Raw genomic sequence first — 17423 nt, 5'->3', positions numbered from 1 at the left:
TCCTGCTCAGGAGACTAAAGTCTCCGTGGTTAAGTGGGTGGGGCCTGGCTCCAGTACAAAGTCAGGAAGTCTTTCTTTCCTTCTTGGAGGGCAGAGATGTCCAGGTTCAGATCCCAGAGTCAATCTGGCTGCCTCTGGGTACCTACCCGACCTCTAGCCAAAAACTTTGCAGACACAGCATCAGTGAAAGGTGTCCTGACCTTTTGGGAGTCCTTAGGGCCCATCACTGGTTCCAAAGCCAGCTCACCTCTGTGCGGTGCGTACACCTTCAAGACCTCCAGGGGCTGAGAAGGCACCTTCCACTCTGAGCAGTTTCATTGCAATTCTAGCCTCAAAGGCTTTCTTATATGCGCCTCTCCCTGCCTAAAGAGTTTTCTATCTGTATGAGTGTATGTTATCTGTACACAGGAGCCTGGGAAGCATGTCGGGTCCTTGGAATTGGAGTTCTGTGTGGTGTGAGTTGCAGGAAGTTGGTGCTCTTAACCACTGAGCCATCCTTCCAGCCTCTGTCACTCTTTCTACAAATCTCCGTATTCCCCAGATCATTGATCTTTTTTCTCGTGTGACTTCAGCTCTTTCAGCAGAGCCTGGGGCCCTGTTGGAAATTCTGCCCTCCACCTGGAATCCAGGAACAGACATTGGGAAACAGTACCAAAAGCCCTTCTGTCCTACAGCTGAGGGAGGCCACCTCATAAAGGTTCCAGCCAGGGTCAATGCAAGGCTCTCCTTCTGAGGACCCCAAGGAATCCTTTTCCCACCCAACTCTGCAAACACAAATGTGTCCCTTCTGAGGGGTTAGAGTCCACACGGATGCCTGGACACAGTGTGAGTCTGATTTGCCAGGTTCAGAGGCCAAAAGGCAAGGTGAGAATGTGCTGCTCCAAGCCCCACCCTAAGTCTGGGGACTTCTCCAGACACCTGGGTCACCTCTGCCCCTACCCCATGTGATTCTCTCAATTAGACTCTGAACCGTAAGGCAAACAACATATCAGCGTTAGTACATAATCAGGTTTTTATTTCCACAACCTCCTACAGTCCAACCAAGTCACTAAGTTGTAGATGTCCCACACAAACAAGGACAAAAGCTCTTAGCAACTTGAATCTGGAGATTATTATTATTATTATCATTTTTAGATCAACAGAAATGAGAAAGGAAAAATACTTCTTACATTTTCAAAGAACAGAAATAGCAAAGTAGATTCATATACATTCAACATATACTGCGCATATTGGTTACTACAATATAAAGCAATGGTGATCTTGAAAATAGTTCGCAAGATGGCACGGTTAATAGGCTCACTGGCTTTCGTCTGGGTGGCTCTGGAGGGTGGTGCCTGCTCTTCCATCAATCCAGTACCACGTAAACAGGTCAGGCTGAGCGTGGGGAGCAGCAGGGCGGGGCTGGAGTATCAGAGCTGGACTGAGCTTGGAAGCTGACAATGGCTTGTCAAGCTTTCTTGGGAGTCAGACATCTTCTGGCTAGTAATTAGTGACACCTGAAGTGGAGGGGAAATTGGAGGACATGGGACCACGAAACAGGTCCCCAGCCAAGCTCTCACATTGAAAACAAATCCATTCAAGAGACAATGGATTTGTTCAAAGAGGCAAGCTTTCAGGGTTGGTGCGGAAGGATAAAATGGCTAGGGACCCTGCTGGTAATGTCCAGATGCCATGGCAGGCAGCGGCTTTCTTCTGTGCATACTCAGAGGTTGGTGGCCCCTGGCTCTCAGAAATGAGGGCTGGGAGTCAGAGCAGGGACCATCCCTCTCTGGTTTTGAAGACCAGAAGAGAAGCCGGGCCGGCCTCGTTTGGCCCCAGACTTTGGTTTCTGACTGCAGAGAGAAAGGAAGTGACAAGGACAGTAGCCACTGCCTATGTGCTGCTTCGGCTGGGGAAGGGAGGCCACTGCATCCGCTGCTGGCACAGGAGAGTGGCTCACGATGCCAAAGCCAAGGAAAACACTTCAAACAGAAGTTGCAAGCCACAGTTCAACAGCACAGAATCTGGTTAAACATTTCTCTTTTAAACAAATAAACAAAATCCTTTTTGTCTTTATTAATAATAACAATAATAACAATAATATCAACATTTATCAAAAACAATTCCTACATGATCAAGAATTAAAATATAGGGGCCGAGGATGCTGGGGAGAGGAGAAGGTTAAGAGACCCAGTACAGCCTCCAATTCTTGTCTGTGACAAAGAGGCCGCAGGGAAGGGCATGTACACACTCATACGTGTGCACACAAATGGACCAACGGCCCTTTTTACAACGCAGTAGAGAATAAGAATGGAGATCACACAAACAGCACAGTGCACCACTCCTGGGTGTTCACTCATGAGGGGGAACCAGTTGGTGACTGGAGGGGAACTGGACCACACACCAGAGGGGCCTACACTGAGCTATTCTGGATGGCAAACCTTCAGCACCAGGCCATCCGGCCTGTGCTGGGATCTGATGGAATTCTGCTGGGCCAGATAGGATTCTAGTAGAGGCCAGCAGGAGATTCTGCCAGATCCCAGGCTCAGTTTTTTCTTCTGTTCCAATCTCCAAAGGCAGGGGCCACTGCCCCCTCCTCTCCTTTTCTTGGCCACCAAGCTCCGGTCTAGCATTTGTTCCTGGTAGACCGGGGCAGAGGGAGAGAGTCTGGTCTGAGACAGGCTGTGGAAGGGAGGGTCCTGAGGTTCAGCCCCTGAATACTAACCTCTGGTTCATCTACCTCAGAAATGGTAGGTGAAAACGAGAGGGGGGGGGGAATATGCTCAAGGGGGTAGGGGTGGGCAAGGCAAAGAGAATAAGTTATCTCCAAAGGAAAATTTCCAAAACAAAACACAAGCAAACCTCCTAACAGCAGAACTCAACTCAAGCACACCAGATGCTGGCTCATGAAAGATGGAGGACACTGATTTCCTGTTTATTTCCTTGGTGCCTTGGTCATACAAGCAAACATGGCAAATGTCCCTCGCAACCCAAGCGCCGGCCTACTGGTGCCTAGTGTAGGGGAAGGAGCTGCACTGTTGTGGTGGAGACACAGACGGAGGAGCGGTGCGGCGCTGTTGGACACTGTTGGTCTATTGGTCTAGACTCAGCCTCCTCCTGGAGCTGTACTCGAACCTACGAAGCAGACAAGAACACCTTGAAGGAGAGGGACATGACTTCACCCTTTCTCCCCACCCTTTCTAATGGTACTAGGGCTGGGACTCAGGGCCCTATGTGTCCATGCCCTGCTCTGTCAGTGAGCCACAGGCATGCAGGCTCTCAGTGAAGTCTTTTCTTGGTGTCACTGTATGAGTCTTGCCACACTGAGGCTCTGCCATGCCTCTGCCTGTGGCTTTACCTTCCTCAAGTTGTTCTGTCTCTGTAGAGATAGAGCCACTAGTACTCACCATCCATGTGACCTCTGCTAGGCCAACAGGGCCGGTGAGCCTTCTGTCTTTTCAGCATGGGTTTACCCCCTAAAAAGTCCAGCTGGGGCTGGGGCTGGGGTTGAGGCTGGGGCTGGGGCTTACACGGCCCTGGGTTCTATGCTTAGCACCAAAATGCCAAAACCAAACAATAAAAACCACCAGTGAAGGAGCCTGACTGGATCTGCTCTTTTTCCCTTTTCTGGTTGGGTTTCACTCTTCAGGATGGAGTGTAAAGACTAGCTTTAGAGAGCTGGCCAAAGGTCATTGGCCTCTGGCCTCTGCAACTGTAGCTTGGATCTCATTAAAGCCATAGCATCTATAACATGAGGTGGGCCATGTACCTCTTCCCTAAATTAAAGTCCTCAGCCCACCTCAAAACTAACACAGTACTTAATGAAGAAACAGGCAGACGGGGAAGGTTGCACAAAAAGAGTGTCGCTCAAGTTTAGTGGGGTACCACACAAGGAATGAACACATTGAGGCTATGAGGGGCTGGCACTGGGCCCCAGGGCTGCCTGGGCCTGAGCAGGGTGGCACTCACTTTCCATATCTTGCTACACGCCGGCTTGCTCCATGCTGAAGGAGACCTCTGGGTGCTTGTGGCTGAGCATGATGTCTGTAACACACGTAGCTGGATAGCGAGAGGAGTTGAGATGCTGGCTGCCATCACCCAGGCCTGGATGCTCGTGGCCCAGGCTCACCCCACATTCTGCAAGACCAAAAAGAACATGTGAGGTGGAGGTGGGGGAGCAAGTGGGACAGGAGAGAGGAGGCTGGGGAGGTCTTGTCTAGCAACCCAGCCTGAGTCCAGCTCTGACTCAGGCCACAGCAGGCCCTTCAGATGTTAGGGACCCTTCCTGACCACCTGCCCCTTCCTTTCGCCACCCTCATGAGCAACTGACATATGGGGGTGAAGATGAAAAACCCTTCAAGAGCCTTTTCTTGTGGTTAGGGGGCAGGATAACTGTAGTGAGTGCTATAGGAGCCAGGCCAGGCCACTTTCTCTTGAGCATCACACTAATAAACACTAATAAACCTCAGGAGGCCAGCATCCTTAGGACCCAAGCCAGGACATGGGCACTGCTCTCTTGATGTCCTCACAGGTGAAGACTTGGGATGAAGACTTCCTAGGCTTTGCCTGTGGACCTTAGAAAGGGTGAACCTGTCCGTCTCCAGGCTCTATCATGGTCTCCCACCCTGGCTCTACAAAGACATAGAAATAAATGTTCTACAAGGATATGAAGCCCTCTAAGGAGAAGCTGAAAGAGGGCTATTGTTGAAGGTACATCCTGCTCCAGCACTGAACTTGGACTGTGATGTCCCTGTGCTGACAGAAGCCAGAGCCCCTAACGTGTGCACATGTGCGTAGCACCTCAGCCAGTGAACAATTTCCACAGAAGACTGCCCCGGGGTGCCCATGGGCAAGGCCTTACCTTCATCTTCCTCATCCTGAAACTGTTGGCTGCCCATGAGTGAAGACTGACTAAGAACTGCATCTGACATCCGGGCAGAGCTCAGCGCCTTGCCTGCCACCAGGCTCATTCCTGGCAAGGTATCCAGCTGTACCTGTAGAGTGGAACCAGCAGCAATGAGTGACAGACAGTGTGTCACTCTCAGGGGACCCCTGTCCCTCCCCAACCCATCTATAGACAGTGAGGTCTAACAGTTCTGTTCTCAAGTGCCCATGTAACATGGTGACTGCTGTGTGTGTGAAGTGTAACTGTTATTTACTACCGCAGAACTAAATTTCTAATTTTGTGTAACTTAAACACATTTACATTTGAACAGCCACAAATGGTTGCCTGAAGGCATACAGGTGCTACCATGGCTGGGTGTGTCCCAGTTGACAAGACTTGCTCTGACAGGTCAACTCTTAAGAAAGCCAAAGAAAGCAAAACAGTTGCCAGGAATGGACCAAAAATTGAGGGTTCATATATTGAAGCCTGGATTTAGATTTCTGGGAGAGGTCAAGACCCTGGATGTCAGATCATTTGATTCCTAAGTCTAACATATGGCCGCAAGACTCTCCTGTTAATGCTGGTCTGTTATGGGGAGTCAAAGAAAAAAAAAAGGTCTCCACAGCTTGCAGAGGGCTGGACTGAGGAGATGGCGGCAGAAGGGGACACTCTGCTTTCAGGTTGAGATGGCACCATCCCACCTCTAAGCAGCAGGAGGGGCCAACATACATAGGCATCGTCGCTGTTCTGGATCGTGTGGTGTCTCTGGAGCGTCCGGGACCTGAGGTGCTCACTGACTAAGGGCCGTACTGGGTACCCAAGGCCGTTGTGATCCGGCAGCTCCATTGCTTGTCCAGGAGAACTTCTTTCCAGGCAGTTCCCTAGGACAGACTCTAGGAGACAGAGCAAGAGTAGCAGGGTGAGCAGGCCCAGAGCTTCTCCAGGTGACAGGTGACGCCAACTCCCATGTAGCCCCTTGTAAGACACAATGAGTGAGAGGGGAGGGACCACATTTGCCCAAATGCCAATGCTCAGTCAGCTGGCATGGGTGTTAGAGGAGCTGGGGCCAGCCTAACAACATCAAATCCTACAGCAAATAGGGGTTTAAGACACTCCTTACCCTAGAAGGAAAAATCCACCTATGGGGTGTGAGCTGGGCCATACCCATCTTCTTCTTTCCCCATCACTCTGCTGGCTTAGCTTGTGCTCAGCTCCTGATTGAGCTCATGGAGAGCTCTAGAGATGAGGGGCTTCTGGCCTGTATCCATGGCCTTGGCCTCTGCCTTAGTGCCATCCCAGGTCTCTCCCACTGTCCCACGGCCACTGCTGGTGCTGCCTATGGCTCCTTCACCTTTCATAAGTGCTTGCACACAGCTGTGCCTGACCTCACTCCCCATGCCCATTTTGACATCATCTAGGTCCATGGCTTCAGCCACACTGCTCATGTACTGCAGTGGATGGAATGAGCCAGATGTTCAGTGAAGAGAGGCACTTGTCATCAGGCTTGATGACCTGAGTTGTATCCTCAGAACCCGCCTAGTAAGAGAAATGATCACACACACACACATACTCATACATATGTGCACACACATGTACACACACACACACACACACACACGCACATGCACACGCACACACACACTAAATGTAAACGGAGTTACTGAAATCCTTTTTTTTTTTTTTTGGTTCCAGATCCATAGATCCAACTTTTTTTCTTGGTTATCTTACTAGTATGTAACACTTACGTTAAATTTCAAACTCATTAACTTCCCCAGAAGCCTGCTACTCCTTTAAGAGCCCTTGTTTGGCACCGCCTCCCTTCCCCCAATCTTTGAGGTGTAAGTTCCTGGAGTCATGCTTAATTCCTTCTTCCCGGCCCCACAGCGGCTAAGTCTAAAGAGTCCGCTCGTTCAGTGGTGGACACCTCAGCCCCCAGACTGCCTGCTTCCAGTCAAGGGACAGTATCTCTTGCCTAGATCATTTTCTAACCACCCCTAGTTACTTCCCTATAAAGGCCACACTTTAAAAAAAATCCCGTTCCTACTTTTTTTTTTTTTTTGGTTTTTTCGAGACAGGGTTTCTCTGTATAGCCCTGGCTGTCCTGGAGCTCACTTTGTAGACCAGGCTGGCCTCGAACTCAGAAATCCACCTGCCTCTGCCTCCCGAGTGCTGGGATTAAAGGTGTGCACTACCACGCCCAGCTCCTACTTTTAAAATATATGCATATGTGTGCATGTCACAGTACATGCAAATGAGTACATGTGTACACATGTGGTATATGTGGTGCATGTGTTGTATATATGTAGTGCTCTGTTTCCATCCCTTGTTTAGAGATTGAAAACATTTAAACAATTGTTAGCTGTGTACATGGGTACACACGCGCTATGGCATGTATGTGGAGTTATGGCATGTATGTGGAGGTGAGGGACAACTTTCAGGAGTTGGCTTTCTCTTCCCTTTCTAAGGCTCAAACTCAGGTCATGGGGGTTTACTCTCTGCCACCTCTGACCTTGGGCCGAGACTTTAAGGCCTGTGATCAATCAGGAGCAGATGGCAAGCGCCTCTCTTCACTAACAGAATCTTGATATTTCCACCCCACTCCCTCTTCCAGACCAGCACTCTCCCCCCATGTGTTTTCCTGTCTGTTAAATTCTCTTTCTCCCCTTTTGGATTTTTTTTTTTAGACCTGAAAATGAGGTTTCTCCAAATCTAAGCTCCCACCCAGGCTTTTCAAAGGTCTTGTGGGCTCCACTTCCCTTCTGTGCCCTCCTGTCTGCTTTCCTGAGTGATGTTCCCAGGCCTCAGGTCACAAGAGGCTATCACTTGACCAGCTCTCCTGAGTGCCCAGCTGAGGGCTCACTTCTCTGTCAGGTGGAGGTGGCAAAGGTGCCACAGGCACCGCCGGGGTGGGAAGACTCAGCTTGATTCTAGCTTCATTGCTTCCTGAGGAGGTGGAAGGGAACTTGAGCGAGGTGGCGGATCTTTCTGGACCTGTGCCTCTGGAGCCTACCCCACAGGCTGCTGATAGACAGAGCAGGACAATAAACAAGTAAGTTACCCAATTTTTAGTTACCAGGGTAGCAGCCTTTGGTCTGAAAGAAGCAAATGAGATTATAAACCAGATCCAGGGCTGAGGTCACAGCTCTGCAGTGGAATGTTTGCCTAGAGAGTGTAGGACCATGTTTGAGCCTTAAGCATCACAAGACCCCCCGCAGTAGAGGAAAATGAAGTGTCTCCCACTCAGAAGCTGTGCTGGGAAGGGCTAGAGAGGAACCTGGGAAGGGTTAGAGAGGGCCCTGTGAGGATCTTGGCTGTTGCCTAAAGGCTCCCATGTTGAGACTTGGTCATCAGTATGTGGCGCTAAGAAGATATAATGGAACTTTTAGGAGGCAAAGCTTGATAAAGGGAAGTTAGGGTGGGGCCGCTGAGATGATTCAGCCATAAACGCATCTGCCATCAAGTCTGATGACCTGAGTTCAATCCCTAGGGCCCATAGGTGGGAGAAGAGAACTGACTCCCCTCAACTGTCCTGAGCGCGCGCGCGCACACACACACACACACACACACACACTCCCTCCCTCCTTCTCCCTTTTGGGAGTGACAGGATGGCTCAGCGAGTAAAGGTGCTTACCCTAAGCCTGAGTTTCATCCCTGGGACCAACAGAGTAGAAGGAGAGAACAGAACACAACCCACTTATCCCCACTACACAAAATAAATATAAATGAGAAAAATTTTAGAAGAAAATAAGTTAGGACACTGGGATATGCCCTGGACTGGGATTTGGGAGCTGGGTCCTCAATGGCTTCCTTTCTGTTTCCCAGTCAGAATAAAGTGCAGCTTTGTCCAACATGCCCCTTGCCATGGCATGTCTCTCTCCACAGGCTCCAAAGCAACAAGGACAAATTATGAGCTGAGACTGCTGACACCATGAGCCAGGACAAACCTTCCCTCCTCATAAGTTGATTTTCTTGGGTATTTTGTCCCAGTGACAGGAAGCTAACATGGGGAAAGAATACATACAGGGGCCAAGAATGAGGGTCGCAGGAGGCAGGTTCCAGGTTATCACCAGAGTACACAAAGCCTGACGGCCAGGCAGTCTCCCCTTACCCTTAATGTCCCTTATCTGACAGGAAAGGGCTGTTCCAGGGCTCCAAAAGCCTAACACCAGTGGAAGGTCTGCGATAAGCACTGAGGGCTCCGTAGGTAAACGAGTCAGACAAGGAAGGGTGCTGAGTCTGGGACTCAAAGTCCTTAGCTGAGCCCTGCTGACCAGTGGCTGGCTGTAAAGACTAACCCACTGACCAGGGAACTAGAACCTTTGGCACCCTTTAGGCCATTTTAGGAGTAAGAGAACAGCCAGGCTTACAGAAGGATCTATAAATAATACAGGGACTATGTCTTCCAAGAACCCAGAGGGTACAGAGGGGAGAGTACCCAAACAAGTAAGGGACAAAATGCACAATGAGAATCCAAGGCACACCCCCACACCCTGGGGGACTCTGGGCCAGCTTGCGTAACTGTGCAATCTGTCAATGTTGACTCATCCTTATTCATTTACTGGGTTTTAAGAGTAAATGAGAAACGGCATGTTTGCACACCCCTCTTAGAGGCTCTAAGGGCTACTGTCTTAACCCCAGCAAGGCTGTCAGCACTTTATCCCTTACAAGGCTGGAAGCTGACTGGGCTCAAAGAAGAGGATGCGGTTTTCTATCTGAGTTTAAGGTGGTAATCTCAACTGACTGTGCAGTTGTATTCATTTACGTGCAGAGTCAAAAGCCTTAAGCTCCTGCAATACTGCAGGAGGGCAACCCACCTTATCTTCACTCCTTAAGTGGAAGACAATGAGACCGTAGGCAATAGAAGGCAGGTTAGCTCTGACACTTGCAGCGTCTGGAGGACATTTCTGGCACAGTAGGTGCTCAGTGCTCTGCCCAGTCTGGCTTCCTACTGGCTGGTGGCAAACAGCTTTATAGGGAACAGGAAAGCACAGACTCGGTCGGGTAACGGGGCATCTAAGTTTCCTAGACTAACATTGGTAAGCCTTACCCATTCACCCTTCAGAAATGCCAATAAATGCAGAGTTCTGCTCTTGTGAACTGTAGCACATATTCCACGCCACTTCTGATACAGCTCTTCTTCCTGAAGACAGGCCCTTTGGCTTTCCACATTCCCGCAGCACCCATGACCCTGGCTCACTAACTTGTACTCAGCTGCCCTCCCATGGAGTGATAGGTTAAACGCCAAGAGACTAGCCTGTTTGATGGAAGGGCACCAAGAACCATCAAGGTCCTCTGTCGAAACAGGGAGACATGGGTGCGGGTTCTGCGGTCGCCTGCAGTGCAGCACACTGTTAGAACCATTTCTTCACAAAACCCATGGCAAATGACCTGTGAAGTTTCTATCTCATTATCGAGTGTGTGTGTGATGCATGTGAGGGTGGAGGTCAGGTGAATTGGGAGCTGCTTTTCTTCCTCCACCATTACAAGCTGTCAGGCTTGTGTGGCCAGAGCCTCACCCACGGAGCCCTCTCCCCAGCCCATTCTGGAATTTCTTCCCAGAACTGAAAACATTGGTGTGGTGCATAGCCTGGAACCCCGACCGGCACGTGCACAGCTGACTTGGAGATCATGAGTTTAAGGCCAGCCTGGGTTATGCAGTGAGACCCTGTCCTTAAAAAGAGGGGAGAGGGAGGGGGAGAGAGGAAAAGGACAACTGAAGGCTTCACAGGCATGTCAGGTCAGGCCAGGGCAGCTCCTACCAAAATGGTACCTTGACACACACTTCCGAGGGTGGGTGTGAAAAGGAACCGATGTCTTGAGTCAGAGCGCCAAGCATAGAGTAGGAGTTTATTTAGCTTGGCACCCCTCACTGCCAGAATAAACGGAAGTGTGCTTACCTAGTAGGCTCCAAGGCAACCTGTGCTAGCCTAAGGACAGTGGGGCACCTCCACAAAGAATCACTTTTAACACACAGACCTCTGGCCCCAAGGAGATCTGAATTAAAGACAGCAGCATGCACTGGGCTTCACTAATGCATCTCTGCCTCCAGTGCATGGCTTCACTGTTCTGGGACCCGCTCCACTATTTCTTCAGTAGCCTGAACATCAGACACATTCATGGATTGTTGGGGTGGTGATCGACTGGCAGCAGGGTTTGGCAGTCATTGTCAGCTCTGACCCAGAGGCAAATTATAAATCTCCTAAGTCTTAGCTGCGTCACTGGTAAAACGGACAACAGGCTGGGTGCAGCTCCGTGTAGAGCTTGCTCACCTAGCATGTGTGTGAGGCCCTGGGTTTTGCCCTAGCATCACAATAAGAAGAAAGGATGGAGCAGCACTCGGTGTGTGCACACTGGAGGCACGCATGCACGATGCAGTTTCAGCGAGCTGAGTCATCAGAAACTTTCCACACATGGATGCTCTTCTACAGTGTGTCCATCAAAGGCATCCGCCTCTTCCAGAACACACCCAACAAAAAGCTGCTCAGGTAGCCTGTGATGGCAGTCTCTCGTAACAGTCTTCTCTGGAGAGCTATAATCTACCGTGATTTCTACCCACTTTAGAGTCTCTTCCTTATCATACACATAAAAGTTGAGTCCTTCCATCTGACAGATCTGCTCCTTCAAAGTTGTTCCATCCCCACCCCCAATGCTGCTAGGTGTCTCTCATTCTACACACAACCTGTTTATAAAGTTCCACTCTAAATACAACCAGCAGAGTTCAACATGCATGTGGAGGGCAGATCTCCGGGCTGGTGACACCATTGGCTGCAGTGGTCAGGACTTAAACTGTCATTTTATACAGCACATTTCCCTCCTCTCTGAGCACATGCCAAGTCCATCTGACAGCACCAAGTCTTCACACACCTGCTGCTGGGCAGGGCTTGGCCAGCCATGGGTCCGAGTTGTGTGCATCGCCTTTAAAGGCAAGAGATATGGGTAACTCCAGGGGGAATGAGGAAGAAACGCCCAGAGTCCCAGACTCTGTGGGTAAGTCGCTTTACTCCCTCTGTGGTTGTGGTGAGGAGGGTGAAGCAAAAGGCTACAGGGGGTCTGATGCTCTGGTTTTGCTATGCAAACAAAACTCACTCAGGTAAACTCTAATCTTTAGATGAAAATGGAGGCAGCCCCAGTACAGTATACAGCATACTTAGTTATCAAGTTGTCTCTGTCTCTGTCTCTGTCTCTGTCTCTGTCTCTCTCTCTCTCTCACACACACACACACACACACACACACACACACACACACACACACACACACACACAGAGGCAGTCTGTACGAACACAAATGCTCGGATCGTCACAAGATGCTGCAGAGGGCCAGTGTCCATTGCCCTTCTATCACACAAGAGGACGATGAGAATAGAGTCTAGATCTCGCAGTCAGGACAGAGGAGGACGGGCTGGAGGCTCTGACTCTCAGCCCCACAGTTTACACATTTCCTTAGTACTGCTGACGGTTTCCACTGCGACTTTCTGATGACAGCCGGGCAAATCTGGACTCTAGGACCCCGTGGTGTGACCAGGAGTGTCCTGGGTGCCACCTGTCGACTGCTGTCTATTTTGTAGGTGACTTCTCACCCACCAATCGCCTTTCCACATGCTTCACCTCTCCCCCCAAATGGTCCTAGGGTCTGTTTAGGGTTGTTTTGTTTTGTTTTGCTTAGGCGCACAGAATACTAGCAGAACCAAGCTAACACCCCTGCACACTTAAATTCCAGCAAACTCTCCCAAGAGTCTTTCTCTGAGGGGACTCTTACCTCGGCTGGGCACCTTATTTCTACTGAACGTGGTGGCAGTTGGCTGGTGTCCGTAGGGATGGATCCCCAGCTCCCGGGCCTGACTCACAGTTCCCAGCAAAGGCTCAGGGTCCCCAGGCCCACTGGTACACAAGAGCAGAGGGCTGTTGTGGCAACCTTTGGTCAGTGTGCTTGAGCTCTTGTCTGGGAAGCCCTCCTTGAGCCCCTCACACAAGCAGTCTTCCTCCATACTCTCCGAATGCATTAGTGGTGGCTGATGGGCATAGCCATGGGTGGGGGTGGGCGAGGGACCCTGTGAGATACAATCTTGCGCCCTGATCTGTAAGATATGCTGGGGGCTGGTGTGGTGGCGGTGGTACGAGTCAGCATTTTGATAAGATAAAGCCTGTTGCTCTGTCATATTCTGTCCCCCGAGGCTGGGAGCTAGGCTAACAGCATCCCCTTGGTTCATGTGCCTGAACAATTCATGGTATTCTTGTTGCTGCTGCTGCTGCTGCTGCTGCTGTCGATGCTGTTGCTGCCTTTTGATGAGCTGTGCAAACTCTGCCGGAGGCAGCCGAATGTCCGAGTGGCCGGTGAGTGAATGCCGGGGAGAGAGCAGTCCTTGAAGGATATGGGGAACCTGCTGGTGTCGGGGATAGTCTGGCGGTGTAGGAGATAGCAGGGCCTGCTGTAGTGCTGACGTGGTATAGTGGGGTGGCTGCTGCTGGGCACTGGGAGGGAAAGTGGGGAACTGGTCAAGCGGAGGAACTTTCAGGGCTTGAGTTGGAGGAAACCCCACTCCTGTTGAAGGGCTGTAGCTGCTGGGGGAACCTCGGGACTGGTCCGAAAACAGATGGGGGTGTAAATGCGCCTGGTCGTAGTTGGCAGGGGAGAACCGATTCATGTTCAAGCTGCAGACACAAAATGGTATGAGTACCAGGCATTCCAGTAACTACACCAGCTTCCCTGGGGACAGTCACTCGCCTTCCTTAGCACGAAGCTCTCATGGTACAGACCTGTGCTGTGGCAGGGAGGACTGTGCACACCACCACTATTCATCCCCTTATCTGCTCATCCAAGTTTTTGAAGAGCCATAAGGCACTGGGCATGTAATTATCCTGAAAGCAACATTCTGACCTTGGATAGTTTCTTGAATAGGGTCTCCATGCAGCCCAGGCTAGCCGTACTCGCTATGTTGCTGAAGAGGACCTCTAACTCCTGCCACTCCTGCCTCTGCCTCTAGAACGCTGGGGTTCTAGGCATGTGCTACCACACCTAGCTTCTCTGGTGGCAGGGACTGAAACCAGGGATTCAGGCTTGCCCTCCTACCCCCAGAGCTATACACACAGTCTAATCTAGCTGTTCTTAAAAAATAATCTGAGCCAGGCAGTGGTAGGTGGATTTCTGAGTTTGAGGCCAGCCTGGTCTACTATAGAGTGAGTTCCAGGACAGCTAGGGCTACACAGAGAAACCCTGTCTCAAAACAAAACGAAACAAAACAAAACAACAACAACAAAAATAATAATAATCTGAGCTGTTTAGAATAATAGTCTCTTAGAGACAACAGAGAAGGAAGAACCCTAGAATAATAAGTCAGGGGAACAGACATGTTCCTCTAACAGATCTTCCTTCCTTCAGGCCATCAGGAAGGCCCTCTGCCATTTCCTCTTCTCTCACTAACAACCTGTCTCATCAACAAGCCCACCATGCCGCTTTGACCATGGGTGACATGAGAGCACAAGCAGACTTGTCCCTTCTCACTCACCTGTGGGCCTCTGCACTGTCAGCGCTCAGCTGCTTGGACAAGGGCCGGTGCCCATAGCTGAAGGGAGCCATTAGGCTGGCTCGGTGCTGTATCTGAATCTGACTGGCGCTGGGGCTGATGGGGATGCTCCGCCCTGCAGAGCCTGCCGCGGTTCCGGCCATGTTGCTGAGCATGTCAACTGGCTCCTGTAGCTGGATAGTCACTGGCTGTGACTGGCTAGCCTGCTGTAGGCCCAGGCAGGTTAGTGCTACACTGGGAGGCGGGGAACAGTTCTCGGGTTGCTGCTGGAAGATTGCACCATGGGAGGGTAAGCCTTGAAACTGGGAGGGAGACGTAGCACCTGCAGAGAAAGGGACCACAGGGTGACCAAGTGCCCAGGTTACCTGCCAGCTAGAGGAGACCCCACAGCAGGTAGCATCTAGAACAGCCTTCTTCAACCTCACTATACAAGACAAGACCAGAAACTGGCAGAAACAGATCTAACTCACTGGGTCCTACCCACAGAACTAGGACTCAGTCGGTCAGGTGGGCTCCCCTGCAATTTTATTTCCAATTAAGTCCCCCAAGAGCTGCTCTATGGCTGGATTTAGGGTAGCGGAGTTTGTATGCAGTGTTTCTTAACCAAGGATATGCAGGAATGATCCTGAGAGTTGGTTAAGCTGCACATTCTCGTGCGGTGGTTCTGGGACAGAACCCAAGAGCCAACTCTGACTCAAGGTCACCTGGAGGAGGAAGAGCAATTCTATGTTTCTCCACAATGCCAAGGAGACTGGCAAGGACCTGACTGTGTGCTGGGTCTGAGGATCTGCACCCATAGTCTTCACACCTAGTACGAGGACTGGAGAGGTTTTAATAGCTACATCAATAGTGGCTAACCTGTATTAAGGACTATTATATTGGGTACTGTCCCAGGTGATTTATATATATTTCTTAAGTGTTGCTATTATTACAGTTATTGTTGAGAAAGCCAAGTACTTATTACCCAAGGTTTCACAGTCAAGAAACAAAGTTTAACACACACCCCACCACACCACCACCACCACCACCACCACCACCACCACCACCACCACCACCAGCAACAAATCCAAGCCTAAAAGCCAGGCTTTCCCTGCACGGCACAATATGTATCCACTCCCTCGGCCTCTACTCACCGTGAGACGTGATCATGGCACTGCTGACCGGGGGAGGACTGTTACTTGGCTGTCTGAAGAGATGGTTGCTGGGATGGTTGGGGGGTGGGCTTGAAGGTTGAATCCTTAACCTTAGAAAAGGACAGAACAGGTACATAAGCCTCCTGAGCTGACAGAACCATCTGCAGTTAACATTCAGCCAGACAATCCATGCAGACAGACAGTTTGTAGTTTGGGGCGGACAACTGCGGTAGCAGGCCACCACAGCTTGCCCACACCTCAGTCTACCAGTCCTTCCCTGCCACCAACTCAGCACTCACTGGCCTGGCCTTCGATGGATGTCAGGCCACTGTGTTCATGGAGCTCAGGAAATAGTCAGCATTCTAGTAAGCCCTTCAAACTCTAACTCGGCTTCCCTGTTCTTCTAGAAGACTATCCCAAATGCTCAAGTCAGTCAAGCGTCCCCATGCGTCAGACAAGGGAGCCACACCGTCCAGCCAGCCAACAATGCAGGAAGAGGCTAAGTAGTTCATTACCTCTGGAGCTGGTGGGTGAGGAGGGCTGGTTGGTTTTCACAGGCAACCTGAAGAGGTGGGGAGGGCTGAGGAGGACAAATAGAATCCTAAAACACAAAAGGGGGGAACGGCAGCATCGTGAGCTACGAAAGGCATTAGGGCTATTCCTGGGAAGGGGCAGAAAGCGCTGTGACTCAGACATGTCACCCACAAACGTGGCTCACACTCCACGCTGCCCTGAGTCTTTCAGACAATGCACAGGCCAATGTGCCTGCCAGCAAACTCAAAAACGCATTCTGAGAGAGCGAAGAGGGAGTGAGGGCCTACTTGGATTTGCTGCTGGAGGATCTGATGGTGCTGCTCCTGCTGGTACAACATATGCTGCTGCTGGGTCTTCTCCAGGGTCCTCTCATCCACCTGCCCCCCGTACATCTTCTGCAGCTGCTCACACTCCTGAAGGGAAAGCAGTGGGGACAAACGGGACACGGCCAAGTCTACCCCATGCCATGACCTCAGGAGAGGCAGATCTGCCCCCAAGGTCTCATGGGCGGAATGAGCCATGGAAGAACGGTATCCTTGTTGGGCATGCACACAGTGATCCTCACGCCCTGCTCTCTGGGGAGCAGTGGGAAACGCCAAGGACACACTGTGGAATGCCCAGTGTGGAATCAACTATAAACCCAGAGAGAGCACGTGCTACTTGAAGCCCTTGGCTCGTCACAGTATCCTGGGAGCAGGTTTGCTACCTCTGGGAGCAATACCAGCTGGGGATTATGCCGGGGGTGAGAAAGTACAGCAATGGGGTCCACTACGACCCCGTGCCCTGCATACAAGGGGCCTGCCAAGATTGCTTACAAGTACCGTTCCCAAGAAAAAAATCAAACCAGAAATGCCTTCCCAATGAATTCCAGATGGTGGGAAAAAATTTTTAGTCTCATTATGAGGGAAGCAGGTTTGACCCTAGGGAGGGCAGTAGATATTGAAGAAAGCTATTCTGCTTTAAGCTAGAACACCTCAGTGTGGTTGACATGAAGGGTATGGAGAGTTACTGCCCGGGTCCTGGCACTGTACTGCTCCCCCTGCCCCTCCAGAGATTACCTGCTGCAACTGCTTGATGCTGCTGCTGTTGCCCATTTTTTCCAGGTGAGCTTTGAAGGCCTGGATGCTTGCAGCCCCGTCTGAGAACCGGCGCACGGGGGAGAAACGCTCCGTAGGGAGATGCAGGGTGTTGGAGTCCTTGTAGGTGGAGCTGAATATATGGGAAGAGACGGTTAGCAGCCAGGACTCGGGGGGTTATGACCAATCACACGGGACCATGGGTCTACATGAATACAGAGACAGTGGATGCATGAGGAGCCCTGCACATGGTACTCCGTGTCACTTCCTGAGGTGGCTGTCCCCCTGAGTGGAC

The 17423-nt window shown here is 50.9% G+C and overlaps 1 protein-coding gene across 2 annotated transcripts in view; it reads right to left on the bottom strand.

Annotated features, from left to right (window-relative positions):
• Positions 1 to 988: 988 nt before the first annotated feature.
• Sik3 (SIK family kinase 3) overlaps positions 989 to 17423 on the bottom strand; it is a 211375-nt gene continuing 194940 nt past the window's right edge. For both annotated transcript variants that reach the window (NM_027498.3, XM_006510590.3), the window contains 10 exons: positions 17111 to 17261; positions 16340 to 16465; positions 16034 to 16119; positions 15519 to 15628; positions 14368 to 14707; positions 12621 to 13513; positions 5594 to 5757; positions 4841 to 4973; positions 3949 to 4116; positions 989 to 3114 (listed from right to left, as the gene is read on the bottom strand). In NM_027498.3, coding sequence (NP_081774.3) covers positions 3962 to 4116; positions 4841 to 4973; positions 5594 to 5757; positions 12621 to 13513; positions 14368 to 14707; positions 15519 to 15628; positions 16034 to 16119; positions 16340 to 16465; positions 17111 to 17261 — 2158 coding nt within the window. In that variant the 3' untranslated portion in view covers positions 989 to 3114; positions 3949 to 3961. The remainder of the gene's footprint in view (positions 3115 to 3948; positions 4117 to 4840; positions 4974 to 5593; positions 5758 to 12620; positions 13514 to 14367; positions 14708 to 15518; positions 15629 to 16033; positions 16120 to 16339; positions 16466 to 17110; positions 17262 to 17423) is intronic.

Source organism: Mus musculus, chromosome 9 (assembly GCF_000001635.26).
Source record: "Mus musculus strain C57BL/6J chromosome 9, GRCm38.p6 C57BL/6J".
Lineage (NCBI taxonomy): Eukaryota > Metazoa > Chordata > Mammalia > Rodentia > Muridae > Mus > Mus musculus.
The sequence above is the reverse complement of the archived record's forward strand: the minus strand, read 5'-3'. Positions and strand labels throughout refer to the sequence as shown.